The 13,795-nt window shown below is 41.6% G+C and overlaps 2 protein-coding genes across 5 annotated transcripts in view; both read right to left on the bottom strand.

The window, feature by feature from the left end:
* RXRG (retinoid X receptor gamma) overlaps positions 1-262 on the bottom strand; it is a 51,173-nt gene extending 50,911 nt beyond the window's left edge. The window contains exon 1 of the mRNA XM_056356036.1: positions 134-262. Coding sequence (XP_056212011.1) covers positions 134-217 — 84 coding nt within the window. The 5' untranslated portion in view covers positions 218-262. The remainder of the gene's footprint in view (positions 1-133) is intronic.
* Positions 195-10,058, bottom strand: SELE (selectin E). 4 transcript variants are annotated; one of them, XM_056356035.1, is made up of 14 exons: positions 8,532-10,058; positions 8,291-8,370; positions 7,466-7,852; positions 6,576-6,683; positions 6,268-6,453; positions 5,435-5,620; positions 5,144-5,329; positions 4,396-4,581; positions 4,105-4,290; positions 3,650-3,835; positions 2,563-2,670; positions 2,090-2,111; positions 1,907-1,976; positions 195-331 (listed from the first exon to the last, which is right to left on the bottom strand). In XM_056356035.1, exons 2-13 carry the CDS (start codon positions 8,325-8,327, stop codon positions 1,922-1,924), a joined length of 1,833 nt encoding a protein of 610 aa, XP_056212010.1. In that variant the 5' UTR covers positions 8,328-8,370; positions 8,532-10,058; the 3' UTR covers positions 195-331; positions 1,907-1,921. The 4 variants fall into 4 exon arrangements, with proteins under 4 accessions (XP_056212010.1, XP_056212007.1, XP_056212008.1 ...); XM_056356032.1 differs by having other exon boundaries at positions 1,907-1,979; positions 8,532-10,056; XM_056356033.1 differs by lacking the exon at positions 195-331 and adding an exon at positions 471-1,552 and having other exon boundaries at positions 8,532-10,057.
* Positions 10,059-13,795: the final 3,737 nt, after the last annotated feature.

The following is a 13,795-nucleotide window of genomic DNA, read 5'->3' as shown; positions in this document are numbered from 1 at the left end:
AATCCCCACAGCTGTGCTTTCACCCCTTAGCCCATGGCCTCCCACACTAGCTAACCTCCCAGTAGAAAGGGCTGCAAAAGGCCTGCATAGGCTGCGGGGTTTGTTCTGTTAACTATGCACCAGGATCACCTACTTGCTTCTCTTTCTGTTCTCCTCTCCTGAGCATGCCTCTCCCAAAGCTCAGTGCTGGTCCAGGCACCTGCTTTCTGGGACACATCACCGAGCCTTCCTCCTTCCTCTCAGGCCTGGGGATGCGGGTCTGGGGTCCGGCCCTGGCCGAGCTGGCTCCCAGGCAGTCAGTGCCATCTGCTGGCTAGTTGTTCTTTGACTGCTACGAAAACATGGAAAGCGAACTCAGGGACAGCCTTGCTGTTTAGTCTTCCCCCAACCCCTCACATTCTGCTGCCGAAGCCATATCCGCAGGGCTGATGTAAATCATTGAAATGATGTACGTTTCCAAAAAGGGAGCGTTACATTTAAAACATTTTATTAAATACTGTTACAAAATAGGACAATACATATCAGATTCTGTCAGAGATTTTTGATTTATGATCATAACTTAAACATAACTTAAGAAATACTCTCTCATTTGAAGTCCTTTAACAGCTTAATAAATCGTAGTTGCAATATATACACCCAAATCGCAGGCTTCCATTTTATTTGTAAATAATATGCAGGCATGAAATCCTTACAAACACTTCCGAATTATTTTAAAATTACCTGGGCCCAGATCAATGGCCACAGACCTACTCAAGAAGCAGTATTTTACAATATATTTACAGTTAACAGCACAGAAATATCCACAGTAAAAACTGCACAATTAAATATTTATGTATATACCTGTATTACAGTACATAATCCCACAGGGATGAGATCATTTCAGATCCACTTGCTGCATTCAGAAACCGGAGTACCTAGTATAAGCACTACCATTCCTAGTGCTACTACCAAAAAAATAAAGGTTTAAAGTCCCTAAGCTTTCTGGGGCATGCAGCAGAAACCCAAATAGTTGCCCACATTGCCACAGGCATATTTATTGACTGGGACATCCTCTTAAAATAAACTGACTTCAATAACAAACCAGATCAATGGTTTCAAAGCTATTTAATGAATACTTTTGCATCCCAGTTACTCTGTTTCTGCAAGTATAACCCATATGTCTCCAGAGAAGACGTCTCCAGCAGTGTACTAAGTGATGTGAAATAATGCATGTCTTCACCTCACCTAGGTACCTTTGAGCAGACCAGAGGAGAAACCAGCCTCCTCTTTAGGCAGCAGCTTACTATTTGCTCACCATCTGGACAAGAGATGGCAAGCTCCCAGTTATGATAACTACATGACTGAATGTAGACAGTATTTTGCCAGAAGGCCAGAGTTTTACTCTCTGCTTGTCTTCAATGGAAGTACCAGACAGACTGAGTTCAAAATTTCTGAACAATACACAAGGTCAATCATCTTGTCAGCAAGAGGTAAAAACATCTGGAGAGCTGTTGATTCACATGCAGTTTCATTCTCCAGAAATCTGAGAGCTAAGTAAAGATGGCTTCAATTCCTGCAGAGAGAACAAAATTCCTCTGTAAGTTGGAAAATTGGCATAGATCTGTATTTGCTCTCATTTCAGAGGAATTTTGTATGCATCAGGTAGCAAAAACACACAGAAGTGTTCCTAATACTATAGGCAGCTGGACAGGATGCTAAACACAGTCATCCTTAAGGAGCTAAAAATCCATTTCTAAAGCAATAAATCCATCAGCCTTGTTAGGAACTTTCATGCAATGCCAAGATGCATATTAGGTACCCCAAAGCACATACTGCTATTTCAGCAATTGTATTGCAATTAATAGCTCTGATAGCTGTACTTGCAAATTCTTTCCTATTAATTGGATAAGCAATCTCATGTGCTTACCTGTAACACCTGGAATCAGACATTCTGGCCAGCACTTTGGAAACTACCTTCAATGGTTAGGCTCTGGCAGCTACTATAAAAAACAGAAATGAGAAGTACTTCAATGACAACTGGTTTATATCAAATGGATTTTAGAAAAGTGATTGCCATGTTTTTCATGCTGTTTTTTGAGACACAACTTACCTAGAAGGAGTAAATTTCTTTGCTGCAAGAAGAATAAGAAAAGGCATTAGCATTTCAAGATGAAAGCCCCCTCGTGCAAACTTTTTCTTCTACTGAAAACCCTCTCATTTCTGAATATTGATAAAAAGCCATTATCTATCAACAAATCTCATAGGCAGTTATTACTGTGTTGTCATGAGCCTCATCTCAAATTCTCATTCACTTTCCCTGGCAGTAATAAAATGTTGCTTTTTTCTTCTAATTCTTGTTTTATAAACATTTGAGGTTTACTATTTTTGATTTTTAAATTTTCATCTGAAGCCAAACATGGCATGTATGCAGGCTTCTTGAAAATAATTTAGGAGAGTAAGTATGGGAATTTTCACTTTTTCAAAAACCAATGTATTGGGGTTTGGAGGGTTTCAGGGTCTTTTCTCCACTGAAATTTTTTCAGGAAGGTAAATAAAACCAGTGGACCCAGTCCAATTGCTTACCTTTTCTTTGGAAACGTCTTGCAAGCCAAAGGAGGAATGATGCCGTAGACAGCAGAGAGGCACTTGTGGCTGCTATGCCCACAGAGACATAGCTGACTTGTTCTGAAACTGAAAGGATAAAAAAGTTTCAGTGAGATCAAGAGGCATGTGTGGTCTTTGAAGCCCTCTACTTCTTCCTTTTCCTTGTGCTCTTCAAGAGGAAACAGAATTGCAGCTTGTAAGTTTTCTCTTGCTGAGACAGGGCACATCTTGTACACAAGGTAAAAAGCTGCATACTAAAAATTATCCCACCCATTGCCAAAGAAATGGCAAGGCAACAAGCTAGCTATAGCGGGGTCTGTCTAACCTCCAGCCTCACGTGACAATTCATGCTCATCTTATTTTTAATGTTTCAGTTTGTATTTTAATTCCCATTGTGCTGTCTTCCTCTCTGAGCAATTTGGTTGAGATCAAATTTTTTTTCTTTTTTTTCTGAAATTATTCAGAAATCTAAATTCTGCTAGAACCAATAAAGTGGAGTTGAGCTTTTAGGACCTCAAGCAAAAGCATTTCAGGCAGGCCAAGTATGTTCCCACTGAGGACACTGACAGAGCCCTTAACTGACATGAATGGGAAGGCAAGGCTGAGACTTCTGTCCTGTAAAATTACAGCCTTTGACAGAAGAGCTCTGTGAGATCTTTTAGCTGAGCTCACCCAAGAAACTGTCACACCAAACAAATCTATAAACTTCTCCACTGAGAAAGACTTATGAACACAGATTTCCCCACAGAGTTCTGTTTCTCTAGAAAACCTTTCTTTCTTTACTCATATGGAAAAAGCTCAACATGAGAAACACTAAAAACCAAACAAAACTCAAAATCAGGTTGCAGGTTTGGGTTTTTTTTATGAGAAATCAACATGTTTCACCAAGACCTTTTAGGAATTTTCCTCTCTTCTGTTTTCAAAAACCCATGCTTTTGTTGGGTTTTTTAATTCAGGAACTTCACTAGAAGCTGTAACTCACTGGCTGGTGTTGCCTTCTCCACCCTTCCATACTTCATTTGACTAGAAACCCAGTGCCATCTCTCTGTGAGCACAGGTAAAATACCTTCACATGTGGGCAGACTGGCACTCCAGTTTCCTGAATGACTGCACGCAAGAACATGAGAACCATTGAGCTTCCATCCTTCTAGACAGCTGAAGTGGCAGGTTGTGTTGTACATGAAGTTCCCAGCCCCATGTGAGCAATCCATAGAGCCTTTCTCAGGAGAGCTCAGCGGTTCACACTGCACAACTGAAATACAGAAAGAGATGGTTACAAGCCATTAAAGACTTTCCTGTCTTTGACCCTGTTTTTTCCACTATATGTACATTGTATTTTCAAATTCATTTGACTTTGGAATGGGAGCAGTTCACAGAGCCAGGAGCCCTAAGGCAGGGCAAGTCACAGCTGAAATTAGGAGAGACAGCACACAGCTTAGTTTGGAGCCAGAACCCTACAGGAATACAGATTTCAGTGTGCTGTCCAGTGGCAAAACTATTTCCCAAAGCAGTATGTCTTACCTTTGCATTTTGGCGCTGGCTCTGACCACCACCCCTGTGCCGTGCACTCAATGCTGGACGGGCCGTCCAGAATGTGGCCCTCGCTGCAGTGGAAATCACAACGTGAGCCATAAGAGAGATCTGCAGAGGCATGGTCACAGGTCACAAAGCCACCTTCTGGCCAGGTTACAGCCTCACACCTCACAGCTGCAACACACAGATCACCAGCAATCAGCACAGATGTCTCAGGAGTTCCATGGGCCAATGCTGACAGCCCTGAGTGCTCAAGTGGGCAGCAGTGAGGAAAGGTACCTGCACAGGATGGCTGCTGCCTGTCCCAGGCCCCAGAAGGCCCACACTGCAGTGTGGCTGGTCCTGTCAGGACAAATCCTTCTTCACAGGTGAACTCGCAGGTGGTACCCCAGGTGAGCTCCACAGAGGGATGGGAGCAGTTCACAGCACCATGAGCAGGCACCTCTAAGGCAGGACAGGTCACAGCTGAAAAGCACAAAAGACACAGCACAGAGCTTAGCTTGGAGTAGGTCAAGTTAAACACTCTTTGAGCTTACAAGAGGACATGCTGTGCCTGGTGCTGTCCCCTACAGAGCCATAGTACATCCCTTCAGACTTCACAGCGTCTCAGGAAACAGTGACTTCCACGTGTTGCACGGTGCAGACAGAACCCTTACACATGCACCTAAAGCATGTAAGCTATCCTGACACTGGCTCCAGGTTATACCCACAAGTGGACTGCATAAGGAGACACTGGCTCCCACTGGGGTGTAGGGAACACAGAGTTCCTGTCAGAACACTCTACTTCAAAAGCCTGTTAACATATGTGTCGGTGACAGTTCCTGAACGTTGCTTGTCACCCTGCACTGCTGCTTCCTCTAACACAAGAGGCTAAACAATCCCCATCTTGAGATCTGCTTATGAATAGTCCTATAAACACACTGGGGATGACTGTTACTCCTTGCCTACACTTGAACGAGGAAGTATCTTCAGACTATTTGAGATACTGCAAGCTTTAATTGATGATTTCCAACCCAGAAAGTCTTACCTTTGCATTTTGGCGCTGGCTCTGACCACCACCCCTGTGCCGTGCACTCAATGCTGGACGGGCCGTCCAGAATGTGGCCCTCGCTGCAGTGGAAATCACAACGTGAACCATAAGAGAGATCTGCAGAGGCATGGTCACAGGTCACAAAGCCACCGTCTGGCCAGGTTACAGCCTCACACCTCACAGCTGCAACACACAGATCACCAGCAATCAGCACAGATGTCTCAGGAGTTCCATGGGCCAATGCTGACAGCCCTGAGTGCTCAAGTGGGCAGCAGCGAGGAAAGGTACCTGCACAGGATGGCTGCTGCCTGTCCCAGGCCCCAGAAGACCCACACTGCAGTGTGGCTGGTCCTGTCAGGACAAATCCTTCTTCACAGGTGAACTCGCAGGTGGTACCCCAGGTGAGCTCCACAGAGGGATGGGAGCAGTTCACAGCACCATGAGCAGGCACCTCTAAGGCAGGACAGGTCACAGCTGAAAAGCATAAAAGAGAGTACAGAGCTTAGCTTGGAACAAACCATCAAAAGTTGGGGTTTTTTTTCCTTTCCTGAAAGTTAGCAACATAACCACTAAACGGAAGCATCTTTACGTGACCTACTGTGCTGCCATTTCAGAAAGCAGTGGAAAGATTTCAAAATGGAAGACCGTCTCTTAAGGCAAGGCTGTAAATTCACCTGCACCTCATGACATCAACTAGTTACAATGCAAAATTTTCCCATTTTGACTGCTGCTTATTAATGTTTGATGCTTTTATTTGCTTCAAACAGTAGCTTATTCTAAGACGAACACCTCAAAAAGTAATTGCTGCAGCCAGGAGTAACTGGCCTGTTGTGAGCAGTCTTACAGCTAGATCACCTCCATTCCCTGTTCCCCACTATGAGATGGAAATGTCTTTCCCTACAAGAAAATCTAGACCAGGGCCAGAACATTCACCCTGCCCAATTCATCTTTTCAGGAACAGAGAGACCTGTGTGCTGCAATAAAATAGCACCTTCACCACGTAATTAATTACAAAGGAATGGGCCAGAACTTCAATTTGTACCTACTAACAGAGCAACACTGAAGTTAACAGAGCTGTGTATAATGTAGAAAGCTCACCTATCACTGCTTGAGAAGCTCACCTTTGCATGCTGCAAGGGGGGCAGACCAGACCCCAGAAGAGGTACAGTATACAGACTCCAATGCAGTCAGTTCATAGCCTTCCTCACACTGAACTTGGCAGGACGAGTTGTAGCCGAAGTTCTCCCATGGATGGTTGCACTCGAGGCTCCCATGATCAGGTTTTTCTAGTGGATCACAACTCTCAACTTCAAAGAAACACAAGAAGGTACACAGTCAGTCTCACTGGCTCAGCAGGTAAATCAACAAGACAGACAAACTACACTAGCTAGCATTGCCCTGGTTGAAAAGCAGGGGGGAGTAATCTTACCAAACTCGCATTCAGGCCCATAGAATCCAGGGTTACAATGGCAGGTGTGGTTGTTAATAGTCTCTATGCATTCTCCACGGCCACTGCAGAGAGATGGGTTGCAAGAAGCTGCAGGAAAGAAAAAAAAAGAAAAAATACAGCAAATTATAAAAGAATCAGCAGTGGCCACTAATGAAATCTGGCCAGCACTTTATTTAGGTTTTCTGGCACTAAACAAGCACTTTGTAGAGCAAAAGAAAAACAGGTGGTTTAATACATAGGATTACCCTGTCATTTCACAGAAGGATTTCAGAAATCAACATTTTTGACAGACTAGCTCACAGTGAAAGGATTCTACTGGCTGCAGACTCCATGACCACTTGTTCTCAGGTAGATATTAGCAATATTTAAAATGCAAAAGGAACAATATACTATGAGGTAAGTAGCAATCCCCTACAGGTACATTCTTCATTAACTCATCACAGCTCTAATTGTTTGATATTTGACTTGCAATTTTTTTTTTTTATGTAGCCTTAGCCACCTCTACACAAAATGTCTAATCTGACCCAGTGATCTATAGCTAGCAAACAGATGCCTCCAAAAGGGCAATTTTTATCTAGCTGAGACACCCACTTGCGTGGGATGAAAGTCATCATCTGGAAGAGCGTGTTTCTACTGATTATAGAGAAGGTCTGGTGATTTGCTCGTAAAAGACATACAATATTCCTGGAGCTAAAAGGTAAGCAAGATCAATCCAACTCTTAGAACAAAACCAACCTAGCTCTGTAAGGATAAGTGTACAAGTGTTCACAGGGTCAGACAGTTAATATATAAGACTAGGTTAAAAAACTCATCCCACCCACCATCTCATCTCCACAGGGGCACACTAGATGGCCTTTATCGCACCATACCTGTGTAGCACAAGGCGACCTTCTTTTTCTCACACTGTTCATCATTCCATTTGCCATCATCCTTCCCTCTTTTGATGTAGATTTCAACGCAGTCCTCATTGTTCCCTTTGCCATTTGGCTCACCTGAAGCCCAGTTTTCTGCCTCTTCTGTCAGTTCTTTGTTAGTTCCAATCCAGGTCCATACATCATTAATTTTTCTGATTCCAATCCAGTAGTAACCCGGATTGAAGGGTAAGAAGTTATTGAGATAGCTGATTTCCTCCTTATTCTGAATGGCAACCATGTTAGTATACCTCTTTTTGCACCACAGCTCTGCTTCCCTGTAGGTCATGTTTGTGTCTGAATAATGGTATGTCCAACAATTTACCCCCTGCAGTATTGTAAGTCCTAGAATGAAAAGATGTCAAAAAGTTGGTGTCTGACTTTTTCCCTCTCGCTAGAAGATATATTAAGCTCTATAAATACTGTAAAGTTGTCAATATCTGAAACTGCTTAAGAAGTAGTGGCAATTATTTTATAAATAATCAACTGTCAAGCTTCAAAACAGGAATATCAGCATCAAGTACAGGGACTTCAGCCTGTGAAACTACATCCAATCACACAAAGCTTTGCAGACTTCATAGCAAACTACAGGAGGTAATTATGTATTTGACAGGCAAGCAGGGAAACATCCCGCTGCCGAAGAATCTCTGTTCTTCTGTATGAACCTAGCCTCAAGATAATTAGGTCTGGTTCAAAAATTCTGTTTAATTCTGAGCTCAAACAGAAGCATCACACTAATACTACCATCCAACTAGTTTCCTACACAGAGAAATACACACTTACCATAAGCAAGAAGAGATGGGAACCACAAGAAAATCATGTTTCTGACTGTTTTCTCTTCACTTTATCTTTTAAGCAGATGGCTATGAGAGATCAAAGGAACACATTTGTAAAGAATGAATACTGACTTTTTACAATTCAATATAAAATACTGCCTACACAATCTTTTCTACATACTTTTAAACATTATTATGTTCTTTTAGCTAAGCAATGAAACAGAACACCACACTCCAGTTATACTCACAGGTTGTAGTTGTGGTGGCCAGGTGGCAAAAGTCCTCTTCAATATTTCTCAGTGACTGTCTTCTGTTGCTAGGTTGCTGAATACAGACTTGAAGATTAAGTTCAGCAAGTGTCTGGACTGTGTAATCCCCTGCCTTTACTATGGCCTTTTATTCTCTCAACCGGCCTATCCTCCACGAGATGGGAAATTCCGTGTGGAAAAAAAAAAAAATATTGGAAAATCCCGGATCTGGCCCTCCCACACATTAAGCCCATGCTTCCCCTTGCCAAATCAACCTTCTCAAAGACACACTGTGCTGACAAACTGCCAAGTGCTTCATTACATAGCTTTACTGACAGAAACACACAATTCCAGGATATCAGGAAGGAGCAAGACTGTTAGTTTTAGCTGCATGAATAAGCAGATTCCAGTTTTTCACCCAGCATGATGTTTTGCAGCAAGAAAGTGTTGGTTCTTTTGGGGATCTCAGTAAGAAAGGCACCAATGCTCATAGCTGGTTAACTAAGTTTGGGTAAAAGATGGAAGCTGCATCATTGGACAAGCCTTTCCTCGTGATTCACAGAATGTCGTGAAGAGTTCTCATTTGTGGTAAGGTTTTCCAGCCTCAGGACTGCTAGTACTCTTCTAGAATATTGTTCATAATACAGATTTATCAAAGCCTGGAAGGTAGATTTAGCTTTGAAGAGTCCCTTGGACCATATGCTACAATATTCTTGTCTCAATAGAGTTACAATTCCTTAACAGGTGTGCATAATATTTCAGGTGGATAAGACAATACACTAGTCTCCTACTGAATTCACACACATTTATTGTGTATACACTGATCAATTACTACTGCACGAAGCAGTCACATGGTGTCCATGGTACCCAACACATGTCTGAGTAATCATGGACACTTTGCTGCAGTGGGTTGGTAAGCGGTCACAGGCTGTTTGGAATGCATCTGCACACAGGAGAAGGCATTGAGCGTGAGGATGACCCATTCCTTGCACAGTAGTCTTCTGGCTGCACTGCTCCACTCCTTGATCCTCATGCATACCTTCACACATATGCCACTTCAGTGGTAAGGCAATGATTTGCCATGCTACGAACAGAAGTAGCTTTGGGTATTCTCACTGAAGCAACCTTCTCACCTCTGTTACAGGTCTCACAAGTAGTGTTGAGGGTCATAAGCAGGGAACAGGCAACATGAGTAATAGACACATTAACTCAGTTCTCAACCCTGTGCAAAGACATGACATTAGAAGCTTGTAGCAGAGCCCACATTCCCCAGCGCTGCCAACCCTTGTCGATACAAAGTGCTATTATTCCCTTGCACCCCAATTAGCCGTGTCACCCCATCCCCTGTTCCACATCCACGCAGGCACTTACTATGAGGGCTCTACCAGGCAGTCCAGTTTCCAGACTGGTATTCCAGGCATAGAGATTCACCATTATCAGTGAGGTTTAATGAAGCTTAACAAGCAAGGGAATCAGTAGCAGTTCTCAGTGATAGCAGGACACAGGGTAGCACCCACTTCGTACCTGTAAAGCACAGTTTTAGTTTATACAGTGAATGTTAGAGCTGTTATTTTAGAACCTCAGCCTGTTCTTATACAATAAAAATCAGTGGCTCATGGATTCCAAGCTAAGATCTCAGCTGGTATCAATCCTCAATTTTTTCACAAAAAATTTTTGTCAAGTAACCATACTTTGATAGATCTCTGCCCAAAGGAATCCATCACAGAAGAGAGGATAGAAAAAATAATATATTCTAAAACACCCTCAGTTACTACCAAAATATCAGAGTTTACTAGAAATTGCAACAAAGTCCTAGAAAGCATGTCAAAGTCAGCTACTGAATAGTGAGGATTAAACGTAACACATTAAATATTTGTAGGGAGAGGAACACTTTCTAGCAGGTGCTAACTAGCAAAACTAGAAACACAAGCCATCAAAAAACTCTGGGAAGTTGAGGTTAGCTCTTGGCTATGTCATCAACTCATCCTGCAGGCCAAGGCCTGGGCCACCCATGCTTAGAACCACCAGACCTCCAGAGAATTCCAAGCAGCAGCAGATCAGGTCTGCTATTTTTTTTTTAGCCTCAGCTGCTCATCCACGGGTGTGCAAACATCTCCTGGCTGCCAACTCTGCTCTGTCCATGTCCTCCAGATTGCAAACCCTCCTAACAGAGGCTGGTACTTTTCATGCACCTGTAAGGTACATCATGCAGCTGGGCCTAATTTCTGTAAACATTATCCTAATACAAACTAATGATAATGAGTTTTAATAGGGTAGCCTTATTATTTTTTCTAAAACATTGATCAGCTGTTATAATTGTATACAGAGTAGAATTACAGACAACTTCAGAACAGTTTACATCCTCTCTGGAGCCAGGAGGCAGAAAATCCTACAACTTTTCCTGGACATTCACTTTTTCAAGCAGTTTTATGAGCCTCCTACTGGTAAGTGCTCATTCTTGTCATGGCAGAAGCTCTGAAGTTGAGTAGAGGAAACTTTATCAGAATTGCTTTGCCAGTGGAATCCTGTCATGGCAGAAGCTCTGAAGTTGAGTAGAGGAAACTTTATCAGAATTGCTTTGCCAGTGGAATCTCCGGAGGAAGGAAGAGACTATTTCACAGTTCACAATAGCCTTCCTTTACAGGGGCTGTCTGAGACCTCTTGTCTGCAGCAGATTAAAAACCACACATAAAAAAAACAAAACACCAAAGACTAACAGCAATATGCCTGTAAAAATTCCAGCCTAAAAAGACTGCCTGTTTTTGTTGGCAGTATTCTCTTATGCATCACTGACATGGGGCTCTTTTTGGTTTTTCCCAGGGAATTCTGCCATCCACTAATCATATTTTTATCTCTTTTTAATATAATGGAAGATGCATACAAATGCAATTTTTAAGCAAGCCTGAAAAGCATTTTCACACAACTGAGAGGTTAAAAATCTCACTATTAAAAGTCCAAGGCTCTTAAAAACTTCAACCCTGTTGTTTGGGAAGACTGGTATTCCTGTGAGCTAAAGCTCATTAGATCAGTAGTTACATAGGTATTCCAGGAAAACACCTCTGATACAGTTACTTAGGTTGAATGGCAGAATTCCAAGCTAGAAATGCCATCCAGCTTGCCTTTTAGCTGGTTTACATGTTACTGATTTATTCTTTTCATAGTTATTTCACATTTGTGCTTTTTTTCTTCCTTTACCATTTTTTTGGAGAATATTAGAGCTTCATTTCTTCTGCTGCACTGAGTTTCGTGCGCTCTTATGCTACCTGAACACAGACACAGTTCCTTAAAACTAATCCAGTTCCTCTCTGCCAGAAAAATGGGAGATGTTAGACCTACATCAATTCAAATTTTTAGAAATGCTGAACACTTCTTAGTCCTATACACTCCAGACCTTCATTTCCACAAGTGAAAGCCCAGCTTTTTACAAGTGAATGTACTCCAGATGAGAGAAGCTCTTTTCCCTTACAGAGATGCCTAACAAGGATTAACTAGCAGCAAGTAATTTTCTAGTTGGAAGGTTTATTTGATAGGCTACTATGAGACATAAAAGGTAAGAAAAGGCTATATAAACACATTAGGAGTAAGAACAACAAAACCCGGCCAGGTCTGCTATTTAAAGAAGGATAGCAATTGACAGAGGACATGTCAAATGTCATTTCTTTCTACACAGGGAAAAGTTAAAAAACACTCACTGCAATAGTGTTACACATTGGGAAAAGAAAACAGGTCAGAATATGGAAAGACTGGAGTGATGACTATTTAGGTTAGTTCCAGCCAATCAAGCTACTGTAAGGATGCAAACCCTCAGTAATTACCTTAGAGTATGGGGAACGATGTCAGAGGGCTGACAAAAAGCAAATATTGCCTGTGTGTATCTAGGAAAGGAAGATCCAGGTAATTAGAAGCCAGGCCTTCCACATGAGCACCTATAAAAGATACTAGAACCATACTGGAAAATTAAAAAAAACCCCCACACCACAATTGAAAAATCAGCAGAAGGCTGATCTGCGAAGAACAGCTGAATTGATATGATAGATTTTATTCTTGACAGATCAATCTAGTTTGTACTTGAAGGCTGAGTGAGTAAACAAAGAAACAATAGTGCACTATGTTTTGCTGTAGGTAAGATTTTTCAATGCTGTCCACGAGACATTCTTATAAGCAAACTGAAATCACCATAAAATGAGCATGCATGAGATGTAACCACCACTCAAAGGGCAGTTTTCAAAAAATCACCATCAGTCTGAGAGGACTATACAAATGAGCCCTGCAAGGGCTTATCTTGAACTAACATGAGCTAATTTAAGTTGGATTGCAAATTATCATCTAAAATGCTTAGAAAATTTGCAGACGACACCAGGCTTTGAGGAACTGCAAGAGTTCCAAAGGACCAATATAGGACTCAAAGATTTGAATAAGTTAGAGATGTGATCCAAAAGAAATGAGGACAAAACAATAGAAGCAAGCACAATGGTCTTAATCAAATAAACCAAACCACCACCAAAAAAGAAAAAAACACTCAACCAAACACCACCATAGAAACAAACTGGGAAATTGCTTGCTAGGCAGGAGAATCCTAAAAAAGGAAGTAGGAATTATAGCAAATCATGAATACAATATGGGCTAAGGATTTGTTATCATTTTTAAAAATAGGAAATGCTGTTCTGATATATATTAACAGGAATGTTTTATTTAAGACAAAATTTACAACTATTCTGTCCAATCTGCCATTGCCAAATCTCATCTGGTGTAGTGCACCTAATCTCAAGTACCACAATTTCAGAAAGCTACAGGCAGACAAAACACAATCAAATCCTGAGCAACACATTTGATACATTATTTAGAATGAGATCAAAGTTTTATTATTTTTTGGAAAATAAACTAGGACCATCTCATACAATCTTGACACCCTGCACTATCTTCATAACAAAACCAAAAAAAATGTTTAAGATTTACTGATTTTATTTCTTATGAACATCCTCATTTTGTTTCCTGTCCCTGAAACATGCAGGAATGCTTGTCTGACTAGTAAAGAGACTGCAAGGAATCTAATCTTCTGAACTGTCAGCTCTCCACAGACAACACACACTCAATAGCATGTAATTCAAGTAACACACACTCAGAAAACACAGCTTACGTGCAAACACCCAAGGCATTTAACTGTTTTATTCCCACCCCACTGCAGAAAAGGATGATAGAAGAAAGTAGTCTATACAATCTCCTAAAGCCCCAAAGGTATTTTAGAATACTTAAAAGGCACATGA

This window comes from Falco biarmicus, chromosome 11 (genome assembly GCF_023638135.1).
Source record: "Falco biarmicus isolate bFalBia1 chromosome 11, bFalBia1.pri, whole genome shotgun sequence".
NCBI lineage: Eukaryota > Metazoa > Chordata > Aves > Falconiformes > Falconidae > Falco > Falco biarmicus.
Note: the sequence above shows the minus strand (reverse complement) of the source record. Positions and strands in the feature narration are given on the sequence as shown.

Coding starts and splice junctions, on each gene's coding strand:
- SELE (XM_056356032.1), bottom strand. CDS start 8,327: ATGATTTTCTTGTGGTTCCCATCTCTTCTTGCTTATG. Junction 7,853..8,290: donor CCCATCTCTTCTTGCTTATG/GTAAGTGTGTAT, acceptor TTTTCATTCTAG/GACTTACAATACTGCAGGGG. Junction 6,684..7,465: donor GGTCGCCTTGTGCTACACAG/GTATGGTGCGAT, acceptor TCTTTCCTGCAG/CTTCTTGCAACCCATCTCTC.